General features: G+C 41.2%; 2 protein-coding genes and 1 long non-coding RNA gene across 4 annotated transcripts in view; 1 reads left to right on the forward strand and 2 right to left on the reverse strand.

The window, feature by feature from the left end:
- PIGF (phosphatidylinositol glycan anchor biosynthesis class F) overlaps positions 1-9941 on the forward strand; it is a 47792-nt gene extending 37851 nt beyond the window's left edge. The window contains exon 6 of one of the 2 annotated variants that reach the window (XM_019549360.1): positions 9589-9941. In XM_019549360.1, coding sequence (XP_019404905.1) covers positions 9589-9702 — 114 coding nt within the window. In that variant the 3' untranslated portion in view covers positions 9703-9941. Of the gene's footprint in view, positions 1-7473; positions 8210-9588 lie in introns of those variants that run through there. The other variant, XM_019549361.1, reaches the window with a different exon arrangement.
- Positions 1817-7489, reverse strand: LOC109319642. The gene is made up of 2 exons (XR_002103571.1): positions 1950-7489; positions 1817-1866 (listed from the first exon to the last, which is right to left on the reverse strand). It is a non-coding gene; the product is annotated as an uncharacterized LOC109319642 (long non-coding RNA).
- Positions 9250-24239, reverse strand: part of RHOQ (ras homolog family member Q) — a 28251-nt gene continuing 13261 nt past the window's right edge. The window contains exons 3-5 of the mRNA XM_019549363.1: positions 12571-12735; positions 10999-11094; positions 9250-10310 (exon numbers count right to left, since the gene is read on the reverse strand). Of these exons, the coding sequence (XP_019404908.1) occupies positions 10155-10310; positions 10999-11094; positions 12571-12735 (417 nt within the window). The 3' untranslated portion in view covers positions 9250-10154. The remainder of the gene's footprint in view (positions 10311-10998; positions 11095-12570; positions 12736-24239) is intronic.

The raw sequence follows: 24239 nt of genomic DNA on the forward strand, positions 1-24239 counted from the left end.
GAGGGCAACACGGCAGTGCACAGGCAATCCAGGACGTTTTTGGAGAGTGTTGGGGACAACTTCCTGGTGCAGGTGCTGGAACTGCTGTGCTTATCTTGACCTGCTGCTCACAAACAGGGAAGAATTGGTGGGGAATGTAGTAATGAATGGCAGCTTGGGCAGCAATGACCACAAGATGATTGAGTTCAGGATCCTGAGGAAAAGAAGGATGAAGAGAAGCAGAGTAAGGACCCTGGACTTCAGAAAAGCAGACTTCGACTCACTTAAGGAACTCATGGGCAGGATCCTCTGGGAAGCCAGTCTGAGGAAGAGAAGAGTCCCAGACAGCTGGCTGTACTTTAAAGAAGCTTTACTGAGAGTGCAGGAACAAACCATCCTGACATGCAGGAAGACTAGCAAGTATGGCAGAAGACCAGCTTGGCTTAGCAGGAAACTCTTCAGTAAACTAAGTCACAAAAAGGAAGCTTATAAGTGGAAACTTGGACAAATAAATAGGGAGGAGTATAAGAGCATTGCTCGGGCATGCAGGGATGAAGTCAGGAAGGCCAAAGTGCAATTGGAGTTGCAACTAGCGAGGAACATGAAGGGTTTCCACAAGTATGTCAGTAGCAAGAAGAGGGTCAGGGAAAGTGTGGGTTGCTTACTAAATGGGGGAGGCAGCCTTGTGACAGAGGATGCAGAAAAGGCTGTAGTGCTTAATGCTGCCTTTGCCTCGGTCTTCGCAGGCAAGGCCAGCTCCCAGATTACTGCACCAGGCAGCACAGTTTGGGGAGGAAGTGAGCAGTCAGCAGTGGCGAAAGAACAGGTTAGGGACTGTTAGGAAAGCTGGACATGTACAAGTCCATGGGGCTGGACAGGGTGCACCTGTGGGTGCTGAGGGAGTTGCCTGTATTTGGGCTTCTGACCATCCTTTCTATATATTGAGCTAAATTGTACTTTAATAATTAAAGTGTTCAGCCTTAGTTGGGAAGAAACATCATGTAATGGAATTAGCTGATTTTAACTGCTGACCTATGATTCTGTTGCAGTCCTGGGATAAGGCAATACAACCTCATGTCAGCTCTAACTTTTAAAGCTCAAATACATAAATATACTACTTGTGCTTAGAAAGATAAGTACTGGAGTGTTTCTTTAGTTATGCTAGTGAAGCTAAAAGCTGATGTATATACTAAAATAAACTTTGTATAATTAATAGAGGTTTGTTTCCATTTGCTCAGGATTTAACAACTACTTTAGCAAGTTCAGGGTCCCCATGTAGACTGATTGTCTGGATTTGGGAGCCAGAATACTTAATTTCTAGATGCACTTCCATGAAGTCACCATCCATCATTTTTTTCCCCTTCAAAATGGCACCAACTCAGATTAGACTGTGAATAGGTGGTATTCAGTCTTTTCCCATCTCTTTTTATCAGGATTGTGTGAATGAGAGCTTAGCATACTCAGTTCAGGAGAGTACTGTCCCTTAGAGGGGTGTTTTTTTTTTTTCTAGCACGTGCATATAGTGTGTTCCTGCAGTCACCAAATTGCCATTTCCTGGGAGAGGGAGATGGATTGTTGTTTTAAAGTCATATTTTAAAAAGTAATTTATAGGTTAAGTAATTTGTTGGTCAGAGTCCATTCGCCAGTGAATAGTTGTCCGCATCAACATTGGCATCTCCATCAGCAAGGTATGAATGGCCAGAGGGTGGTCTCTTTAGATCAGGACTGGTAATATTAACCAGAGGGGGATTGTGGAAGTTTATAGTTCTGCTACTTATGTCCCACCTGCTTAGTGGCCTGGGTTTCCATGTGCTGTACTAGCAAACTGGTATGTTTTACAATAATTAATTTTCTTTTTAAATACTAGTCATTTTTACAGTTTCTAGTCTTACATTTGAATGCCCCCCAAAGTCTAGATTTTTGTGTTAGTAGCTAAAACCAGACTGCCACACTTATCCTTATTCATAGACAAAGATGTGTCACCTAGACAGCAAAACAAAGATCAATAAATACAAATGTCTCAGAAAATCTCCATTTATTTTATTTTTTCATATTTAAATTTTGAAAAAGTATTGCATACAAGGGGATGTGCAGACTATTGGGCCTGTCTATATTTGAAAAAATACATGAAAATGCATTTTTAAAAGCATACATTTCATTTTAGGCAATTAGTCATCAATTTCACTGATAGGAACATAATATGTTTTTAAAAATAAAGTGTCAATATTCTTTAATTGTCTGAACAGTAATTCAAACTGGAAGTGAAAAATGAGTATTATACAAAGTACTAATTCTAGAGACCTAGATTATGCTGTGACAAATCAAGATAGATATCCATACAAGTCTAATGGAAAAGCATTTAATCTAGGTTAATAAGAAATATGAAAACCAAACTCTTTATTATTTTATTATTTTTAATTAAAAGCATCTTGAACCATGAAACAGCAAGTTTCAGTGATAGATCCACAATGTTTGGTAGGTATAGAGCTCAATCCAGCTGTTTATTTTGGGTAAAACTCTTGTATATGTCAGTGGAAACTCTCCCTCCATAAAGGCAGCAGATCAGGCTTTTATTTTGTAACTTTTGTTTTGTAATTTCTAAAATATCTGATGTGCCTCTCAAGATTAATCTTTTCAGTATTCACAAGGTTGTCAGAATAGTAAAATAAATGTGTGGCATAGATGTCATGAGACTTATTTTTTTTAAACTTAAATTAAGGGTTAGATAGTGCAGGGGTTTCCATGAGTTTTAGTTTAGTATTTTGAATAAAACTACCCTTGGTTTTGGAAAGATACAAAGAACTATGTATGCAAAATCTAGTTGTTTCTAGCCGTGATACAAGATGGGAGTGTGGCAATAGTGCTAGTGAAGGCATAGGAAATAATTCCTTTTTTTAACTTGTTGACAGTTTTAGAATGCACACATAATTTCAAGAAGCTTTACAAACACTAGATAATTACTGATAGTCTCACAAAGCCCTCCTGCAATAAACAGGGGAAACACCTTTTTATCTACTATAGAAAGATGTTCACCTTTGAGGTGACATATAGCAACCATAAACTAAGAGCAACTCTATACAGCCAAGCAGTGATGGATAGAGTCGACAGTTGTCACAGACAATTTAGCATGTAAAGATAATTACTGTAGTTGCAATTTTGTGAGACTGGGGGAGCAGGAGGGTTAACACTCCTATACTTAAAATACATGTTTAGGAATCTTTAAAAAGATGCAGCCAATTTAATAATCTCACTGGTGTCTGGGTTTTTCTGCAAAGGTGGGGGAGGAGGTGTATAAAAATTGGAGATGAATTTTTTTTGGTATTTTCTTGCTATTTACTTTGACAGCACTTGACTGCAATCAGTTTCTCCTCTGTGTGGGTTGTTGTATAGCAATGGGGAACCAGCAGCATTTTAGAAAAGGAAAAAGTGATAATAAAACAAAAAACAGGAGACAGAGATTCACTGCTAAAAGCTACTCCTGGCTTTCCTCAGCTTGACTGTACCTTAAGTTGGTTGTCTCCTTTTAAGTGTGTTAGATGGCTAGAACCTCTGGTTTCTATGTGATCTGAAATATGATACCTATAAGAGTACAGTGCCCTCGAACACCATCCTAGACTATTGATTTAGTGCTGGTTCAAAGGGAATAGCAATGGCACTCAATTACCACCCGGACTTCCTGCTGCATCTGTGTTGCTGGAAGGCTTACTGACTCACCCTCTTACTGCATAGTTTGTGAGCTAAATTGAAGCGCAGGGTGGCATGACTGCAGACAAAACACCATTAGCATGTTCTAAGTGCCATACAATTAATGCCCTCGCTGGCAGAGACTGGATTCTGGAAATGACTAGTGACCATTTGGGTTTTATTACTTGCTTATTTCCATGCCAAATTTTTAAATAATCATATCTGTTACTGAGTTGATACACAGTTGTTTTTTACACAAAATAGTTTTTATCTAAGTTTAGTTTATCACACCTAGCTAGAAAATGACCCTGAAACAATATTTCACTTACTTTTATTATAGAAATACCTGATAGTGGTAGTGGAAAGGAGAGAGGGGAACCTCAGACTATTTCTGCTTATGCAGTATACCTTTTTGGGTATATCGAGAGTAGAGTTTGTGTTGCTGTTTTAACTCAAAGGAATTGATTGCCCTGTAACTTTATTTACAGTCATGTTAAATAATATTGTAGGCATCCTACAAATATTTCTATCCTAGAACAAAAAAGCATGGAGAATTTTGAGAACATTCGTGGTAGTTAACTCAAGCAAGCATCAGTCACCTGAGGCAACACAGATCACAATTTCTACTTCACACACGCCTTTAATTCTTAATAGTGCTATTGAGCTCATAGTTTTGTTACTATATTTTTTTCCTGGATTTGCTACCTGATGTAACAATAGTCAAAAAAAGATGGGAAAGGTAGAATGCACATATATTTCAGAATACAGTGTGAATTTCTTCTACCTCCATGGGGATTTTCTCTCCAATGGGGCTGGCATTGCTTTTATTTAATGACTATATTTTTTGCTTAAAATAGTGGGATCCAAACAGCCACAGAGCCACTTAAAATTTCTGTGACTTAAAACGTATTTAATAGCAGCAACCAGCAAAAACAAATTATTTCCCCTCTGCACATGCTTATCAACACAAATCTTGCAGATCATGTGAATCAGATGCATTTTAGTGAAGACACACATGCAACCAAAATAGATTAATGTAAACGCATATATCAAAATAAAAAGAACATGACATGTTCAACATACAAGCATTTAAGGCATGTTAGGGGCTGGGGAAAGACATCCTTGTGCACATTTATTTATAGTAGCTTCATACTGAAACTTATTTAGTCATAACCTACTTATGTAACTTCCTAACTGATACCACAGACATTGTATGAAACTGTAAGCATAAAAATGAAAAGTGATATTTCAGGAATCAAAGAAGTGCACTTGTACAGTGTCAAAAGAATGGGCCCAGTTTATTAAAATTGTAAGTACCAAGTACCATAGAGCAGTGTACCTACTGGATGCACATTTTTAATTAAATCCTTAGTAGTCAGCTGCTTACTTTATGTACACTACATTAGGCAATTTAGCAACTATACCACCAGCTCCACATATAATAAAGGCCAAAATCTGCCCATAAGCTGTATGTAATTCCCATTGCCTGTGGTGCAAATGGCATGTTCATAACAAAGGACAGAACAGTCATGCAATTAAGAGTCCTGATGTTGTTATCTAGGTGCCTAGTTCTGTAGAGCTTTTTATGTAAGTCTGATCCTGCAACATTGTAGGCACTCTCTAGCAAAGACCATGCCATCTACTCTCTTTGAAGACAATGGGAGTTAAAGGGCACCCATGACCCTGGCACAAAATCTGGATGCTTGAATGCTTCCCTAATAAACCTAACACAAGCTAGAGTAGCAGTGTTTGCTAGTGACTAGCAAGAAATTTGTATTCCTCTTTAGATCTAGATCCTCTAGATCCTCAGCTACAGCAAAAAGTCACACAGCACAAACTGGGACATAATAGGGCATGCTCTCTCCAAAGCCTGGGGTTTCTGAGTCTACAGTCAGACACTCAGTAACTCAGAGCAGCAGCCTTACACTGCTAACAGCCCTCAGAGGCAACCACCACAGCTTTGGATCCGTGCAGTGCATGGGCATCCCAGCTATGATCTATATGTTAGGAGAGAGATGCTGGCAAATAACCTACACCAGCATCTATGGCACTAGTAGATTGATGTGCCTGGGAGTGATCCCCCCATGGCAAGACACAGCCAGAATCCATAAGCAGAGCAGTGCAGTGGCCACAGTACACTGTCCAGCAGACACTATGCTCAGTGTGGTATACTTAGATATGCATAATGGTTGCTTGTTTGTTTTGCATACTCATGGTTGTAGATATTTATCAGACACTACAGAAGTGGAAATGTACTGTCTTTTCTTGGTTAGCTGAACCTCAGGAAACTCTTGTGAGGAAGGCAAGCACTCTGACCATCTTATACATGGGGAAACCAAGGCACAGAGAAATTGTTAGTTATTCAAGACCACAAAACAAGCCAGTGACTAAGGTAGGAGTAGAAACCAGAACTGTCTTGTAACCACTGGTCCATTTGTCCTTCCTGAAAATGAAGACCATGTGCCAATAAGTGAGTAGGTGGATATTAGATTTTTTCAAGCAGTTGTTCAAATAAAAGTCATAATTACATGTTGGTGCTGAGAATTGGTAAGTTTCCATGTGCACATCATCTGCAAGCAACTTTCTTGCAGTGGATTTTGCAAGGATGATGGCTGGTGTTTATTCCACCTCATGATAGTTATTTGAAAAAATTCCTAGTGTTTTCCACTTCTGGCTGGAAACTCTCTCTCTTTGTTCTGTAGTCAGGATGGAGTATACCAGGATGGAGTATACCTTCGCACCTATCACTTTGTAACCCAGCTTTCACATACAGATCAGTGAAGTTGTATAGATAGGGGCAGCAGCAGTTTATGACTAATTTCTTTTGTGTAGTGAGTAGAAAATAAAAAACTAACTGTGTACAATCCTCCACAACTCTCAGATTTGAAAGAGCTGATTCTGAGACCAGATAATCAGCTTCATTAACCTAATACCTGCATACTTTAAGCAAATAGAGTAAAGCCTCATTTAACAAGATAAATGAGTAAGGTACAGCTTCCATTTTTTAATCAAGTAATCAGGGAGGTTTTGATATAGGGTAGAAGGAACCAATCCACATAAAAGGAACAAATTCAGGAAACTGAGAGAATCCAACCTGACTAAAAAAAGTCAAATTACTTGAAAAAGGACCAAGAAAACACATGGAGCCTACAGAAATGAAGCTCCTGGATGCAGTAGAGTCGTGATGCTCAACTCTGAAGATCCAGAGAGGCATCACAAAACAGCTCTGCCATCCTACCCCTATCCATGACCCCTGCCTAGGAGGCTTTGAGGAAAGGGGAAAGCAGCATAGAATAACTGTGCCAGATCAGCCAGGGAGATTTTCCCTCCTGTGCTTGAGGAATCCCCAGGCAACCAATTAAACTGGCTTTACAACTCTTTTCTGCCATAAGAGCATTATAAAGAGATTGTAATAGCACTGAGGATATGGGCCAGCATGTTTCACTTTTGTGCTCTGGAAGGATGGAGGTGGTGTTTCTTGTCTCTCTCTTTGCTCCCTTCTACTTAGTGATTGGGATGGGATGTGTGCTTTTTTTTTTTTCCTTCTCTCTCCACCCCCTCATCTCTGCCAGCTGCAGTAAGGAGAGGTTTCAGAGAGCCATGTGTTGAATATCAATGACAGACTAAACTTCTGCAAGACAATAATATAGCTTTAAGAGAAAACAAGAAAGAATGCTTAACAGTTCCTCTTAACAGTGGAAAGAAAGCAAAGGCATTATTATATTTAGAGAAAAAAATGTTAAGCAATGTTGGACAGTGATTGAGAATGCAAGAGCATTGTTTTAAATAATGATTTACTCTGGGTTGCAGCTTGACCAGCCAGAAGATGTTAGAACATAACCAGAAACTCCTTAAATTACATTAACAGTAAAAGGCAGATAAAGAGCAACATTAATGCAAAATACCAAAAAAGATGCAGTTGCTGTTGATTGTCAGGGATATTTATTTATGAGAAGGTGTAACACGCAAGATTCAGAAGCAATCACCAACATCAGTCTGTACTTGTGTAAAGCAGATAAGGATCTACAGACCATAATTCACCTAATATAGGTAAGATTTTTAATAATGGATCACTGAGAACTCACAGTTAGTGAACTAAATGCAAGAGAAATTCTGAGTTCATCAAACCATTCGCCACAACTACTGCGGATAGCAGAGAGGTATATATGATTTTTCTTAGTGGGTAAGAAGGAACCACTCTCTCAGCTGAATAGTATTGAGAGAGAAGATAAAATGCAGGTATCCTGTCATTCTTGGGATTCCTCTTTTCTCACCTAAATCCTTAAAACAATATTTGATTTGATTTCAGTCTCATAATGGAAGTGTTAAGATCCAGTTGAAGCATGGTCTTAGCTAAGGCCACAAAACACACTATGTTAGTTAATTATGTAATATCATATCAAAACATTGTTAGACTCTTTTATAGATTATATGTATCACCATTGTTAATGAATGAAAATGAGCACGTCTTTGGTTTAAAAGAGAGGCAGTAGCCAAGACATTATAGAACAAAAGCACTGAATAGCAGAACAAAAGCACTGAATAGCAGAAATAATGGCTACGAATAGAAAAATGAATCCAGGTCAATAAAGAGTACCTAAGGCACCTCATTTGCAGATACTGTCATCTTTGCTACACTCCTTAAGACCTCCAAATAACATTTATAAAACTGCACGTGGTAAGGAATGTGAAGATGAAACAGCAAAGAACTGAAATCATATTTATTCCCAGTTACAATTCCCAGGGTCAGACTATAAGAAGGAAATATACTTCCTTGTACCAAAAAGAAACGATAAAGAAAGGAATCAAATGTAGGAAGGAGAGCATCTGGAAGGAAGAAGTAGTACCATGAAAAGCAACCTTCCCTTTCGCTGCTCATGAATTGCAAGCCAATTTACACTTAGTTCCAAAGGAGAATATTGAACAGCAGGCACAGTGAGGTTCTCCTGTGCAAAGATGGGGGAAAGACTCTTTAGAAGAGCAATAGGAATTAAATTTACCCTCCAATAAGGTCCTCACCAGTGCAGTAAGGACCTTCATACAGTAGCAGATGTGATAGGTAGAACATTATTCCCACTTAGCTACATCCTAAGGCAGATAAGGACTTCTATTTAAAATCCTTTTTGATTCCTCCCTCATGTTCAAATAAGAACAGTGAGAGTACGTGTTGACTACTGTGAAATAGTTTGCTGTCCTTGTATTAGGAAATGAAGTGCATTCCTAAGCAAACTACCCTACTGAGGGCTGCAGTTAACTGGATCTACTTTTTAATTGCTAAACTGCGCATAAAATGTTTAGCCTGTTTCCAGACTTCCACATTTCTTCCTACTGCTAAGCAAAGGGGAATTTATTTCTGTTCCTAAACTGAAGAACATGCCTGAGTGTGCAATCAAGAAAACCCCCATTTCTGTCTTGATATAGGCTCTCATTTGGTGTTCATTCATTTATGCATGCCTGTCCGACAGCACAAATGTTCCATCGGGAAAAGGAATGCAGAATTTACAGATACGTGGGGTAAAATGTGTAATTTTCTTTTTCAGAAAGGTTCAAAAGGTATGCAGGACAATGGGAGAATATAATTTTTTTCCAATAAATCTGGACTGAAACATAATGTAAATATAAATACTTAACAAGTTTCTCACACAGTTTTGTCAGATCTCAAACTAAATCTGCAATAGCCAGAAGCCTGGTTACATTTTAATGCATAATAATTAAAAACTGTACAATATTTAGTGTTCATGATAAATGCACGTATGATTTTGTTATGTTTGGCATTCTTTAGGAAAGCATGTCAAGCTTTAAAATAGAAGGAGGTTGTACCGCCTTACAATATTTTGATTACGCCAAAAACTTGTGCTCATGAAGTACATAAAACAACACCACCATTTCCTTTTTTTCCCTGTTTTTTATCATGTTTCCCCTCAGGTATGGCCCATTTCATGTTCCCTCGGAGCTACCTTTGGCTATGTGGCTGGTCTCATTATTGCACCTCTGTGGATATATTGGAACCGGAAGCAGCTTACATACAAAAGCAGATAACTGGAGCAAAGAGAGAGAGAAGGTATTTCTTTGTGCAGATTCCATACAGACTGTGCAGAAGTTTTCACATGATCAAAGCAGAAGAATATCCAAATCCTTTTGAAGTGTTTTGGGCCAAGCATCTCTACTTATGGCATTGTTTATATGCTGTTGCAACATGATGCAGTTGTTGCTTACTCTAAACTATATAACCCCTGAGAGACTGTACCTTCCAGTCTGAATAAAATATTTGTAACAGATGGTGGCTGCTTCTTACTACGGTTTTGTTGATTTTTTTGTTTTGTTTTGTTTTTATTCTTCTGAATTATCTCACCGATTTCAGGAACCAGATTCCTAATTTTAGCTTTCAAACTGTTCTATGACCTGTAACAAGTTTTATGTGTACTTATGCGCTGTATTATTTGAGTTTCTGATAGAATTTCACAGTAGACCTGGCCATTGTCAGCTGTATCTCACGTGATCAAACAGCAGTTTATGCATCGTGATCCTATTCTTTTTTTCACTGTGTGTTTCTTTGGAGTTAAAATGGCTATAATAGCCTCATCAAAGACACTCTTCAGTCCTTTCTGTGTTAAAGCTGAACACTCCACATAGCAGCAGGCTCCTATCTGTCAAGAAAAATAAATATGTTTAATAGCTCCATCATTCAGATATTCAGGTCTGTTAATTCTGCTCCATTAGTCCTTTAGATTTTTGTTTCGGTAGAAGCACCCCAAGTCTTGTCTTTGACTTAGAAAATCATCCCAATATACTCTCCTTTCTGTAAGCAAATTATTCCTTTCTTTTTTCTTTGGAAAACACTTTTGGAATTCATTTAATTCAATTCTGCTTCTGAAAGAAGCACAGTAAAAGCAACTTTTTTAAGGGTCTTCAAGTACTTCAGATAAGCAACATAACTGGCAGGAAGAACTGCATGGCCAATTTATAGATTAATTTCTGAAAACAGAAATGAACTATAAATAGAAGTGCCATGGGGACACAGCATGCACCTGATATTAAAAAAAAAGCCATAGAGCACTTTGTAATGATTAATTGCTTAAAGGTACTTTTAACGTTTTAATTATCTGTGACTCATGTTGGTATAGCTTTTATTGACTTTCATACTAAAGGGATTTACACTATTATTAACAGGAAAATACTTTTAAGCATGCCCACTTGTTAGCCATATTTAACACTGACTTTAGAAAAAACCATCTGTTTAGACAGCAGAATTACCAAATAAGGAGGAAGAAAAATGCGATCTAGAGTAAAATGATTAGGAATGTGATTTTTAAAAAATATATATTTCTGGCTTACCTCTTTTGCTAACTTTTGTCCTTGCTCCAGAGATACAGGCTTCTCTTTCATATCATTCAATCTTGCTATAGTTTTTGGATCATCACGAAGATCAATCTAGTAGGAAAGATTGTGGTAATATGGTATAATTACATTATTTTAAAATGAAAAAAATCAGTGGGCTCACATACCATCAGTCAGTAAGCAGAAGACCCTCGTTCATTTTGATTTTATTAAAACAGAAGTCATGTTATAACCCAAACCCTAGATGTTTTTCCTAGAGTGTGATCCAAAAGCCCTTTGAAACTTAAGGTCAGGCCCCTACCTTCCTGAATAATAAATAACTTGCCTACCTTCTTCCAGTTTCTCAATTCCAGCCCACAATTCATCCGCTTACCCTGTGAAGTGGAGTTTGTGGGGGAGGTGCAAAGCATCCTGGAATCCTGGGGGACTGAGTTAATTTGAGTCAGGAGGGAATCTGGGACAAAAGTTCAATAGATTGGCTTAACCTAAATAAGCTAAGTCATCCAGGCTTATCTTAAACAGGTTTCAACCATTTTGAAAGTAGTTTATGTGCACTGAACTTCTGTTCTGTTACAGGTTTAAACCAGTTTCCAGTCACTTATACTGGTTTGTGTGTAATATGTCCCTAGCCCAGAAGTGGGATCAACTTAGTACACACAAGACTGAGCCACTTCTGTTCATAGCCTAAATCAGTGCAAGTTCTTTCATTAACTTCATTGAGCACTGAACATGATTGTTAGCTGTTCAATAAAGCTGTGTCAGGAATGTGCAGTACTCTTCTGCAGTACAACTCTAAAGTGCTTACTGACAAGAAGTAGTTTTACTCACAGTAGTAGTCCTGTTGATATCAGTGGGCATGTCTACACATGCATATTGTTTCAGAGTTTATTGCTCCCAGGCACGCCGTTTGAATGTGCACCTAGGACCACAGCACATTGAGCCAGGTTAGAGCAGCCCCGACAGACAGAAGACCTGGGGTGTCAGCCTGACAGCCCAGGGTTGCTGTGACCCAGCTCAGCGTGCTGCAGAGGGGCTTGCTGGGGCATAAGGGTGCTCTAGTGCAGGGCTAGCTGGCAGGCAGACAGTCCCCACACTGAAGCACCCTTATACGCCAGCCAGCCCCCTCAGTCTACACACGTGTTGTTGCAGGATAGTACTTGTTCTCACAAGTACTGTCCCATGGCAGAGTTAATTAGATTACTCATTCCTAATAACACTGTGCATGTAGATGGTAATGTTTTACTGCGAAGCTAATTAGGCAGCTCTACAGTAAACATTTTGTGTCGATACTTCCAGTGACAAGAATAATGCATGCAAGTTTAGGCACCTGCTCAAGAGCCCCACTCGCTTGAGGAACACGATGCATTTTCTTTTTAGCAGAATAAAGTCAACTTAGCAGAGTACCCAGAACACAACAAACCTACTTTCCTGTTACTGCGTGTCAGTAACATTCCTGAAGCGAAGTCCAAAGGAAGACTTATTTGAATCCTGACATAGGACAATTGGTCCCAAAGGGTGCCATTAAGTGAATTGGGTCATTTAAATAAAACAAAATAAAACCAGACATACCTGAGTTCCAACTAATAAAAAGGGTACATTAGGTGCATACTCCTTTAGCTCCGGTACCCACTCCTCCTTCACATTTTGAAATGAGGCAGGATTTACTACTGAGAAGCAGATAAGGAAGACATCGGTCATAGGATAAGATAAAGGTCTCAGACGATCATAGTCTTCCTAAGGAAGAAAGATTTTGTTATCTACAATATTGAACTGTCACTCATAATTTGTTTATTGTCACAATTATATTCAAGGTCTGTGCTTAGCTATCTCATAAATAGGCAAGTTTGTTTAAGCAACCTTAGTTCACTTAGCTGTTTTAGAAGTACACTGTATTAGTTAATGCAGCTATTAGATCAAATGCCACACACAGGAAACAAATGTATATATGAATGCAAGTAGAAAACCCTGGCAGTGTTAATTCCTGTTGTTACATTCTTATCTGTACAATAAAGTATATGTGAAGAGTTAAACTTGGGAAGGGTGGGGCATGGGGGTGGAATTTAATTTGCCTTTGCATGCAGAGAGGAAATAAAGCAGAGATGTCCTAATTCCAAAGTCATCCAGTCTGTGCAAAGCAAAATGGGTGAGGCAGACTAGGGTAATTCATAGTACTACTATGAGAGAATGGTCCCTTGTGGAGCTCAGCTGAGAATGGTAGCTGAGCCCTCCTTTAGCATTGTAAAATGCCAGCAAACAAATCTGTCCTACTGCTAATAATTCTGTCCTGCAAAGCAGGTGTAATGGGAGGAGAAAGAAATTTCTTATCCATACTCTGCTGCACCTCAGTGCTCCAACCGAGCACAAGGGACTTGGCATTAAAGCGTATTAACTTTCTTGGAGGAAAGGAAAGCATCTAAAATACGTTACTGCTCTTTTGGCAGAATCTTCAGTGTGGATAGATAAGCAACTTGAATAATATTTTTTAATAGCCACAGCATTAAAACTCACTGGGCATACTAGGCAAGTATTTAGGTGTTTTAGCAGAAGAGCCTGCCATATACATTATGCTTGCTGTAAAATAGTCACACTGCTTCTAGGAGTGTGCTGCAGAGTGTCCTTGCTGCTACACTCTGCTAAGTTGTTCTTTGCCTCCATCTCTGCAAGCCTGTTCTGCTGGGAGACACTGGAAAGCATAAGGCCCTCCAGTATCGCTAGCCTCAGGGTGTCTGTGCTGGGGATTACAGTTGTGAGCTAGGGGGCATAAAGAGTAGGAAAGACTCCTTCCTCACGCTGTCTCTCTGATGCTACCAAAGCAAAACCAACCACAGCCTGCTTAAAGTTGGTTCCCATCTTAATTAAAACCCACAAATATTAGAATTGTTTATTCAGTACATGAAACAAGACCAATGCTATTTGACACTATGGTTGAACTGAAAGTTAGAAAATTCAGTTATAGTTTCCCTAGCAACCGGAACATTGCCAGAGAGTACATCCATGGTCATACTGACTTTCTTGATTTAGCAAGTAGCTATGGTTGAAAGCAAGTATCAGTGGAGTTCCAAAAAAATGATCATTTCATCTGGCTAATTATTTTACTAACTCTGCCTCCCTCAAAATAACGGAAGTCTGGAAATGAACAGTGAAGGGATGCAGACACTTCACTCATACTAGCCACTGTCACAGAATCACAGAAATTTAGGGGTTGGAAGGGACCTCAGGAGGTCATCTAGTCCAACCCCCTGTCCAAAGCCCCCAACTGTTTAGTGACCTAGGCTGACAGTTTTCTTCCTGTTACTGGTTCTACAGTAATGTTGTCATGTAGAGAGAATCCACTAAGCACATCTGTGTACTTCGTACTCATGCAACCTAGCTGCCTGGACATTACAATATCCCAGGGTGCATTGTCCATGTAATGCTTTCCCTATGTCAGGGGTGTCCAACCTTTTTGAATATGGGGCCGGATCATGAACTTTTTATCACCCAGTGGGCCGGCAGGAGCATCCCTCTGCGTCAGCATCTGCACCCGCCTGCCCACTGCACTGTGACCTGCTCCAGCCCACACAGCCGGTGGGGACCCGCGCAGGGCAGGGCCGGCATGCAAATGAGGAAGAGAGGGGCAGGGCTAGGAATGGAAACCCTGCAATGTGGGGAAGGGAGGAGCTGGCATGCAAATGAGGAAGGGAGGGGTGGAGCAAGGAAGGGACACAGTGAAATGAGGGGGGAGGGGAGGAGCAGCACCGCGTTGGCAACGTCAAGCTAACAGTGCGTGCGGGAGCCTTGTCCCTTCCTCAGCCCTTCAGCAACCATTAGGAAGCTGCTGAGGGGCTGGGGGAGGGACAAGAGGTTCCTATCGCAGCACCGCGGGCCACAGAAAATGGCTTGGTGGGCCACATGTTGGGCAAGCCTACCATGTCTTCCAACCACTCTGCCCCCAATAATGCAGATGGAGACAGTTCCCCACAGCTTCCCAGAGGTAACTGGTACAAATGCTTAGGCAGCTTGGAGGATGACTCACAAACACGGTGGGGCGCGTGGATGTATTGAGAAGAATGTTGTTGAAAACACAACTAAAGCTTTGTGTGGGATCCATTAACCAGGTACATGTTCAAGACAACTGTTTAGCCACATTCCTAGTATGGTGGGATGTAACCAGCCTGCTGGAGTAGTGAGATCATCTTTTCTGTTACTTTACAATTTGGCTAATTTATACATGATTGCCGAATAAAATATTTCTGAATTCTCTGCGACTTCTTCAATATTACTGATCCACATTACAGAGGTATATAGATCAATCTCTTTTTAAAAGAATGAATCACTTCGATAGTAACCAAGTAACTGCAATCAGTTGGCTAGGACTTGTGCCCACAGCTAGCCTGTGCTAAAACATCCTATTATTAGTTACCTCCCCATAGACCCACTTATCCACCTGTTTCATCTTGTCTTCTAGACTGCAAACTCTTTGGGGCACAGATTATCATTTACTATTTATTTTTACAGTGGCTGAGGATTCAAAGTGCTATTTGACTATAAATATTACATAGATGATTGAGTTGCCATGTCTTCTGGTCAGCTAAAAAAATTAAGATTCAAGAACTGATTTTTAAACAGCTCTACTTGTTCATCTTTGTGTGCACATGTCTGGGAGCACAAATCAGACCTGTATTTAGTACATATACTCGTATAAAGTCCCTGATTTTAGCAGGCACCTCAGTCCCTCCCAGTATATCAGCAGTAAATGATTGCATGAAAAATTAACATGCACATGTGTAAAAAATGTGCAGACCTCAGGTCTCAGTGTGCTGGGGGGGGGGGGGGGGGGGGGAGGGGGGAACCAAGCACCAGAAGTTTAAAAATACAAGTATAGGAGGGAAAAAAGGCACTGTCAACTTGCCTTGTTTTTCTTAAACTGGCTAATTTTTTTAAATCCCTTCGATTTCTGATAGATCATCATTTAAAGAGAATGCCCCAAGATATGTTTTGCTTAAAAACAGATGAGGGATTTTTCTGTTCTCCTCTTGCTCATTATATGGGTAAAAGTTTCTTGTGTAACTGTATATGCACAAGCACAGTAAAACTAGCTACACACAAAACATTGCCAAATGCTGCAAGCAAACAGTGAACATACAGAGGCTATTTTTGCTAACTTCTTTCAGTTCTAATAACTGTAGTTGTTAACTAACTTTGTGTGTGCAACAATATGAAGCAGAAATGGGGTTTTACAAGTCAATGTTATCTCTTCAAACTATACATATGCAATCTTTTATGCATATATTTTTCTATCTATCTTCAGTACTGACAGTAGTTAGAGCCTGCTAAGGGAAGCAACCAAATTTTCTGGGTGGAGATCAAGATCCCAAAAGAAACTTCCCAACTATAAATTAGACTGGTCCCTGGAGTCCTAAGATCTTGAAGTTAGCATATAACTAGAACAGGTTAGTCAGTCTCAGATTCAGTACTACAAATTCTGTGCTACTGCTGAAACCTCTATTTTAAAAAAATGCTAATTTACAATGACACTTCAGCTTTGTCACTTTGTCAAGAAGTTACATTCAACAAAAGACAAGAATGTTTCTAAACAAGATAATTAAATGTAGCACTTAATGTTAGTGAGAAAGTATGGAGAAAATGCTATCACAAAGAAAAATACTATTGCTACAGTAACCTTAAAATGCCTCAGTATGCTTAAATGATATATTTCTATTTACACCCAATGAGTGCTAATGATTTTTGCTTTCAAAAGTGTTTTACATACTTTGTTGGAAAACTTGCAGGGTGCATAAAAGTTCAAATGAATTTTCTGCATCTTATTTGACATCTATTCTTTTACCATTTAGTTGCATCTTGGTACAAAGCCTTCCTTCTGAAGCACTGGATAGTGGTGTTTGGGAGTCAGCATTGGTATTGCTCCCTTAGCAGCCTGTACAGATAAACTCCTCTTCTCTCCTTCTACCTATTTATATAGCTGCAGCTATATTCCCTGTGTCTTCTACAACTGAGAGCCCTGCATGTGTCACTTCATCGTACATAATTAAGATGTTAACTACAGGCAAGTACAGCCTACTGGGATATTTTATGCATCACAGCCAAATGGCCTGCTGATGTACATGTTATTGGCTCCATTGACTTCAACAGAGTTCTGCCTATTTTTATCAACAGGGAATTTGGTTCTATATATACATATACACAGTACTCCACTAGAAGCAAACATAAATGTTGCCGTGTATCTCACATTGGATTTTTGTCTATGCTAAATAAATTTGTTCAAAAGCTGTCCTACTGTTACTAACATTGATTCAGTTCCAGCAATTTCTGTAAAATGTGCAGCCCTAGTTACGGATGTGAGGTGATAAATGTTTAAACATTTAACTGTTCACATATTGATAACTGGCAATACCTTACCGGTTTTCATTTAGTGTGGGGCGGGGAGCAGTCTGGCAGGCAAGGAGAGGAAGGGAAGCAGTGTGGTGGTGCCCCTGAAGACAGCAGGCAGGAGGGAGAGAAAAAAGGAAGGACGGAGTAAGAAGCAAGGAGGAGGGGAGGGGGACAGGGGAGTAGTACATAGCATGGTGGGGAAGCAGGGGAACTGTGAAGGGCCTGTCCACAGCACCAACCTCTTCCCCACCATCTGTCGAGGTACACGTGCATCCACTGCCGGCAATGAGCCAGTCCAGGGCTTGGTAGACTCTGGTGCAGCTGCCTGCAGCCTTCTGGCCATCTGCCACAGCCAACCCAGGCTTGGGGCAGGCCACACAGCACAGGCTGCTCGCAGCAAGGAGGCCACAAGCACCTGCACCAGGACCCGCAGAGCCCTCGCCCAGCTCATTGCCAGCAGGGGATGCACTCATACCTTGGGGCAGACAGTGGGGAAGTGCCCGGGACTGTGCCACCACAAGAAGGATCAGGCCCCTTGTGGCTTCCTCACCATCATGTACCTGCTGCTGGCAATGAACCAGGCTGGGGTTCTGCAGACCCTGGTGCAGCGGCTTGCAGCCCTGGTCACCCGTGCGCCTGCAGCAGCAGCAGGTAAGGGGGCTTCCCAGCCCACTGCTGCCACTTGGAGAACAAATGAGAACAGGAAGGGCCAGGTCCCTGGTAGGTGCATGTTATCAGTTAACTGTTTCACCAATAACATTGGGGGAGTTTAAATGGGTACTTAACTGGTATTTATATCCCTAGCCCTAGTGTAGATGGACAGGAAGCTGCTGTTATTTTTCATACAGTGTTCACCATATCTACTCATTAAGATAAGATTATTTAAAATGTTACCAGCATCTAGTGACCAGTCTACATTAGTACTCCTAATACTGCTAACACTGGGGATTTAAACCCTTTTGGGAATATATATATATTTTAATCTAGTAACACCTAATTCAACACTGAGACTGAGTAGTTAAGAATCTTAAGTGTGCCACTCCATAATTTATTATTTGAATCCATCAGTATATATGAAAGAAACTTTTATTCCAAAATTAAATCAGTAGCAAAATCTAATTATATTAGTGAATAGTCAATATAAATTCCAGTTGGAGTGGGTGTGTGAGTGTGTGTGTCCATGCACACAGGCATGCACACACTGTGCATCAATTAAACTTTCATTCCAGTTTAGGGGAGGGGCAATGGGTATATATTTAGGCATTAAAAATATTTGAAGAACTTGACCAGAATATTTTAAGAACATTGGTATGATCAGAAAGAAAGTGACTAAGGACCAATACAACACAAAACAATTGCCTGAAATTTGAAGAATAGGGGAGGTATCTCATTCTCTAATCTACCACAGGCTTCTAAAGAAAATAATTTTGTCATCTGCTAAAGCAACCACATGCAAAAGGAGAAACAGGCTAGGTCTGTGTGAAATTTCAGCCAGTGTTTCGAGCTCGAAACAGTGAAATTGAAACAAAATAAAAACCTTCAAAACAGCTTCACAACAAAACAAGGGAACTTGAAATGGCAGGCAGATCAGGGGCACGCACCCCTGGGAGGACTCTGGCACAGCCGTCACAGCTCTCCCTGGGGGTGCGAGTAAGCCCCGATCTGCCTGCAAGCCACATTTTATGATTCCCCATTACACCCTACGGATGAAACGGCGAAACAGCATCAAAACAGTGAAACATTTTCAACAAAACAAAACGGAACACTGATTTCAAAAGGAAACAAAACTCAAAACAAAGCATTGTTCCATCAAAATGGAAGTCGAAGCAGAACGATGCTGTTTCGCACAGCCCTAATAATAAGGAACTACTGGTAACTGTTTGCCTCACCTTCTCAGCTATAAGCAGGTATTTTTTTCATTCTTCTATATTTAAACTTTCACTCTCACTGCTTTAAATCTACTGCAGTCACATGTAAATTTTCCCTGGCTTTCATAACTCTTATTTGGATCTGGTACCCTATTCTTCATGGCAGTGTGGTAATATGCACATCTTTGAAATGTTGTTTTACCATGTTTTTGGGCACTGAGGCACAGAGTTCTTCTTCAAGTGCCTGTACATTCTACTTTCTTCACATGCATATTCTATCATGGATATGCAAGTGCTTCAAGCACCCAAGCTGGAAGACATTTTTACCATAGTAACTCAATACAGCACACATTCAGCCTGGTTCGCGCCACAGGCAAAAAAGGTGGTATTGGGCTTGCTTCTCTTCAGTTCCCCTCCACTGGGTCGGCTGGAAACAGAACTTCTACAGTCTGTTCCAGACTGGGTGCATCTACATGAGATGTGTATAGGCAACCCCCGCTTAACTCTCTTAATTCGTTCTGGGAAAACCAAGCAACACATTGAGCTGGGTTGGAGCAATGGCAGGCTGGGCCCCTGGGCCCCCTGCTAGCTGGAGCGGCTCCAACCTAGCTTAACATATTGTGGCCCTGGGTGCATGTGTGAACACAGTCCCCAGGAGCAATAAACTCCAGCACAATGTGCCAGAGTTTATACACTGATATCGCACGTGGATATTGGCCTACAGAGGTTTATTTCATTCTGTGCACTTGGCCTACAGAGGCTTATTGAAACCTGATTTTTTTTCTACCTTATTTTTTCTTTCTGTTTCTAAGTTATTTAAATTTTACTCTTTTTTAGGTTTCATATTGTTATTTTGGTCTCCAGTATGTTTCAGCAAAGCCTGCGGCTTCCCTTGTCTGTACCACATAGCTTCCATCTCCAAAGTGAGATTTCACTTTTTCCTTTGTTCTAACAAGGCCATACTCCCAACCATCATGATGGCTTCCCCCAGGTCTCCTGCTTTCATGATATACCCTTCCTGGGTCAATGACTGCTATGGATGGGCATTGTATATGCTTCTGTTCCTCAGAGGAAGCTTAAACCCTTGGCACGTATGTTATAAGCAAACTGTTCACTTCCTGATTCTGGAAAGACTGTATAGCTAGTCTCCAGGGTTACCTCTGAGGTTAGTCTAGGGTGTCAGCCTCAGACCTCACAGTGCAACATTTGGCTGGGTACAGGCAGGAGCTCAAGTTCCCTCGAGTCTATTCTCGGCATTAGTGCCAGAGAAATGCTCCAATGACCACAGGCCCAGAGATAAGTCAAGTCAAGGGAAAATCCTCATTTAGGACATTCAGGGCAAAAATGTTTGTTGCCCTCTGCTTGCTCCTCTGTTTCTAAGATTTCATGGTCCCATGTGGAAGCCACCAAAGTTCAGAAACGCTGTAGCACCAAAGTCTCAGCCCTAACACCTAGTTCTAGAGAATCGACTATTTAGGTATCTGGAAAACAGGAAAAGAGGTGACCAAAAGATTTCTCACCTTCCCTTCCAGCACTGTCCAACTCTGGCACAGTCTTCTACCCCAGCTCCAAGGAATTTGGCCATAGCACTAGCTGGTCCACCTCAGTATTCTTTAACCACTCCAAATCATCTGCAGTCCTGACATCCCTTGTGATGCTGCCTTATTTCACTGCATTGAGTAACCTCACTGTTCAGCTTGATGTCAGCCAAGACCTGGTTACAACCCACCTCTTCTCCAGGAAAACACCCTGTTTGTAACTGTTCTCATACTGGGCATGTGCTATAAGGATTCGGCTGAGACATAGATGGCTGGGCTCGCAGGTAAACCCTGAAGGGCAACCAGAAGTTCAGTTAGGTGGGGGTACAGGTTCAGGGTCTGGATCAGTGGAGTGGGAAACATGGGACCAGGCTTCAGGAGAGCTGACAGGGAGATCCAACAGATGTAGTCCGGAGTGCAAGCCAAAGTCAGAAGCCAGGAGAACCAGAGAGCCAGGTGCTGAGTTGCAGGGAAGATCCGAATGCAAGGTCAGGGAAAAGCCAAAGCTGAGTCAGGAAAATCAGAGAGCCAGTACCAAGTTCCAGGGAAGATCCAGGATCAGGGCCAAGTCAGGAGCCAGGAGAACCAGAGAGCTGCAAATGCAAGGCTTGCCAGAGCAGACTGAGGCTGTTGCTAAGGCATGCCTGCAGCCTGAGGCTGCAGATGTGCTTGGAAGGGCTGAGTGCCACTCCCCGCAGCCAATCTAGTTACAGAGAATGGGACAGCTCCATTAGTCCAGGACCAAGGTCAGGTGTGGAAGCTCAAGAACTCAGCCTGGCCTGCCCTGGCCTGACTGGAGACCCTGACACATCCTCTGCCACTTGGAAAAATTCAGCCAACATTTTCAGAAGAGGTCCTCCTTTTTTGTTCCTCTCAACTGTCACCAATAAAACAAGCAAGAACTGGTCCATCAATCTCCAGATACACCTCTTGGTACTGCATATCCCAGGTCTTTAGTCAAACCTCAGCCAGCCCTTCTTTCTACATCATGAATGGGAGATCAGAGACTTTGTTCTTTGTTTTCATAGACAGAAGCCATTCAAAAATTTATTTTTGCACCTCAGATGACAACAGGAAGTCCTAGACCTCTGCTCCAGGCAAGGACCTAGCCCAGACTCACAGTCTGATTCCAGCCATCTGCAAAGCAGTCACCAGAAATCTCATACACTCCCTCACCAAACATTATACAATAGTGAAAGCTTCCAGAGTGGGCAATGCATTTTGCAAAGCTGTCCTGTTACTGTTCATAGAGGACTGTAATACCTGCCTCCAGGACTGCTTTGGAGCCACCTGCAATGGATTGTGAGTATGGGTAGATACTTGAAGGAAAACGAGAAACATACTTGGCAGTAACGAAGTTATTCAATACGAGTTGTCTGTATGCATACTTAACATCCCACCATTCTTCCCCTCTTCCTCAGAGTCCCTGAAATGCTAGGATCTGTGAAAGGATACTGTAGAGAGAGTAGTGCACAGCACTTGTGCCATTGATGCAATACATATGCAGCAGGTATGGCACAGGAGCACATACATGAATACTGCTAAGATAAGCAAACACTCTGAGCTCAAGTGCTTGATGTGTATGCAAGCCCATAGTAAATAAGAATATGTGGAACATGATTCAAAGAGCTTCAGTTGCTGGTAAGTAATTTTTCTTTTCACTGCACTCACATTTTGGATACCTAGATAGATTTGTTCCAACACATCCCAAACTGGATGGTTTTTTTCTTTTTCCAGCCCTTCCTTTATTTTCCCAAAGGCAAAGTATCAGGAAGCTTTTGGATGTGTAATGCAAGGGACTCTCCTGCAGTTCTGCAGCACATGTAGTTATTTCAAATGTCAGGCCAGACTAAACACTGGTGCACTTCAGGCGAGTTCTGTTAATACCACGTAAAATTGATTCTAAATTAGTATTTTGCTTGATTTCACAAATGTGAGATGGGAGTCTATGAAGTTGGAAGCATGGTTTGCTGCTTGAAAGAAGAAGGCTGAAAGACAGGAAAACTTTTTCCGGCTCATTCACTGACTAACTAGGCCACGGCTGACAGCCTACAGCCTGCAAGCTGGATCTGACCAACAGAGCTTTTGTATCCAGCCTGCAGAGCCATGGCTTCAGTGGCATTCAGGGGCAGGGTGCTGCAGCAGTGCACTCTGGGCTTCAGTGCAGGGGTTGGAGGTAGGTCTGCTGAGAAGCAGCTGGGCCCATCTCAGACCCCATTCTGGATGATTCTAGCCTCCTGCCAGAAAACATTACTAGTCACTGAACTCTAGGCAGTTAGAGGCTAATCTCTGTCCTTCAGTTTGTCCTGTAAAATCAGAATGCCTCACAGGGGGTCACAAACCTGTGAGACCCTATGAGCAATGGCACTAAAGAAGGGAGCATGCTATTATTAGTACATTCTACATATTAAAAGCCTTATTTTATTATAGATTTTAAACTCTAATGTTCCCCTGAACAGCCCTTTAGGCCTGCAGTAAGCAGTGCTTCTTTGGAACAACTTCAGACGGCTAGATTCAGTCAATACGTGACCCAAACTGCACCAGAATCCTGGCTGCATCCCCATGTTGAAACAGTGGTGGCAACTGCCCCTACTCCCACTTACAGAAAAAGTAAAAGATTGGCTCTCCTCCTCCTCTGGAGTGGCATCAGCCTTACAAGGAGAAGGGGTATTTATCAGCAGTTCCCTCCCTGTACCCTGGTAAGACAGGAAAGCAACCCAGTGCACCCTTCTCTTCCTGCCACACCCAGAGGCCTATGCTGGGGTGGTACTGGGGAGCTTCCCAGAAGAGTCTTGCAGTTCATGCTGTGAGACACATAAGGAAGTTTGTGTGTCTCAGAACCATTGCTTCAAGCTTTCTGTTGATTCAGACTAAATTAAACATATCCGGTTCTCACTTTCCATTTATCAGGACAGTTTTGAGAGCTAGAATCATCAGTTTAAAGACGTAATTCTCATGCGCTCCCATGACTCCTAAGCTCACACCCACAGTGATTATACCCTAATCTGGCTCTCATTACCTTGCATCTCCTGGCACATAAAAACAGTCAATATTGCAGCAGAAAGAGGACTTTAATTTAAAATCTTCAATCGTGATAATAATGCAATCTAATAAAGAGAAGGGGAAAGTCTACTTGGATAATTTTGTATCATGGGAAGTTTTGAAAAAACATAAAACTTGCAGCACTCTGGAGAAAAACTGCAACTTGATGACTCTGGGTTTGTGATCTCTGTATTAGCAACCATCTGTTGCTTTCATGGCTTATAGCAGCAAACATAAGAGGAGGCTCTCACTCAGAACCATCTGCTTTTAGAGGGGAAACCAAAAATAGACATCAAGCTGCTGGAGGAATCCAACCTTCATCTATTGAAGGGTAACTATTACTGCTGTTCAAAGGGTATCAGAGAAGCGTGCATACATACTAGAGATGGCTTCTGAAGAGTGAAGTTCCTGCTATAGG

The sequence above is a fragment of the Crocodylus porosus genome, unplaced genomic scaffold, assembly GCF_001723895.1.
Source record: "Crocodylus porosus isolate Cpor-Errol unplaced genomic scaffold, CroPor_comp1, whole genome shotgun sequence".
NCBI lineage: Eukaryota > Metazoa > Chordata > Crocodylia > Crocodylidae > Crocodylus > Crocodylus porosus.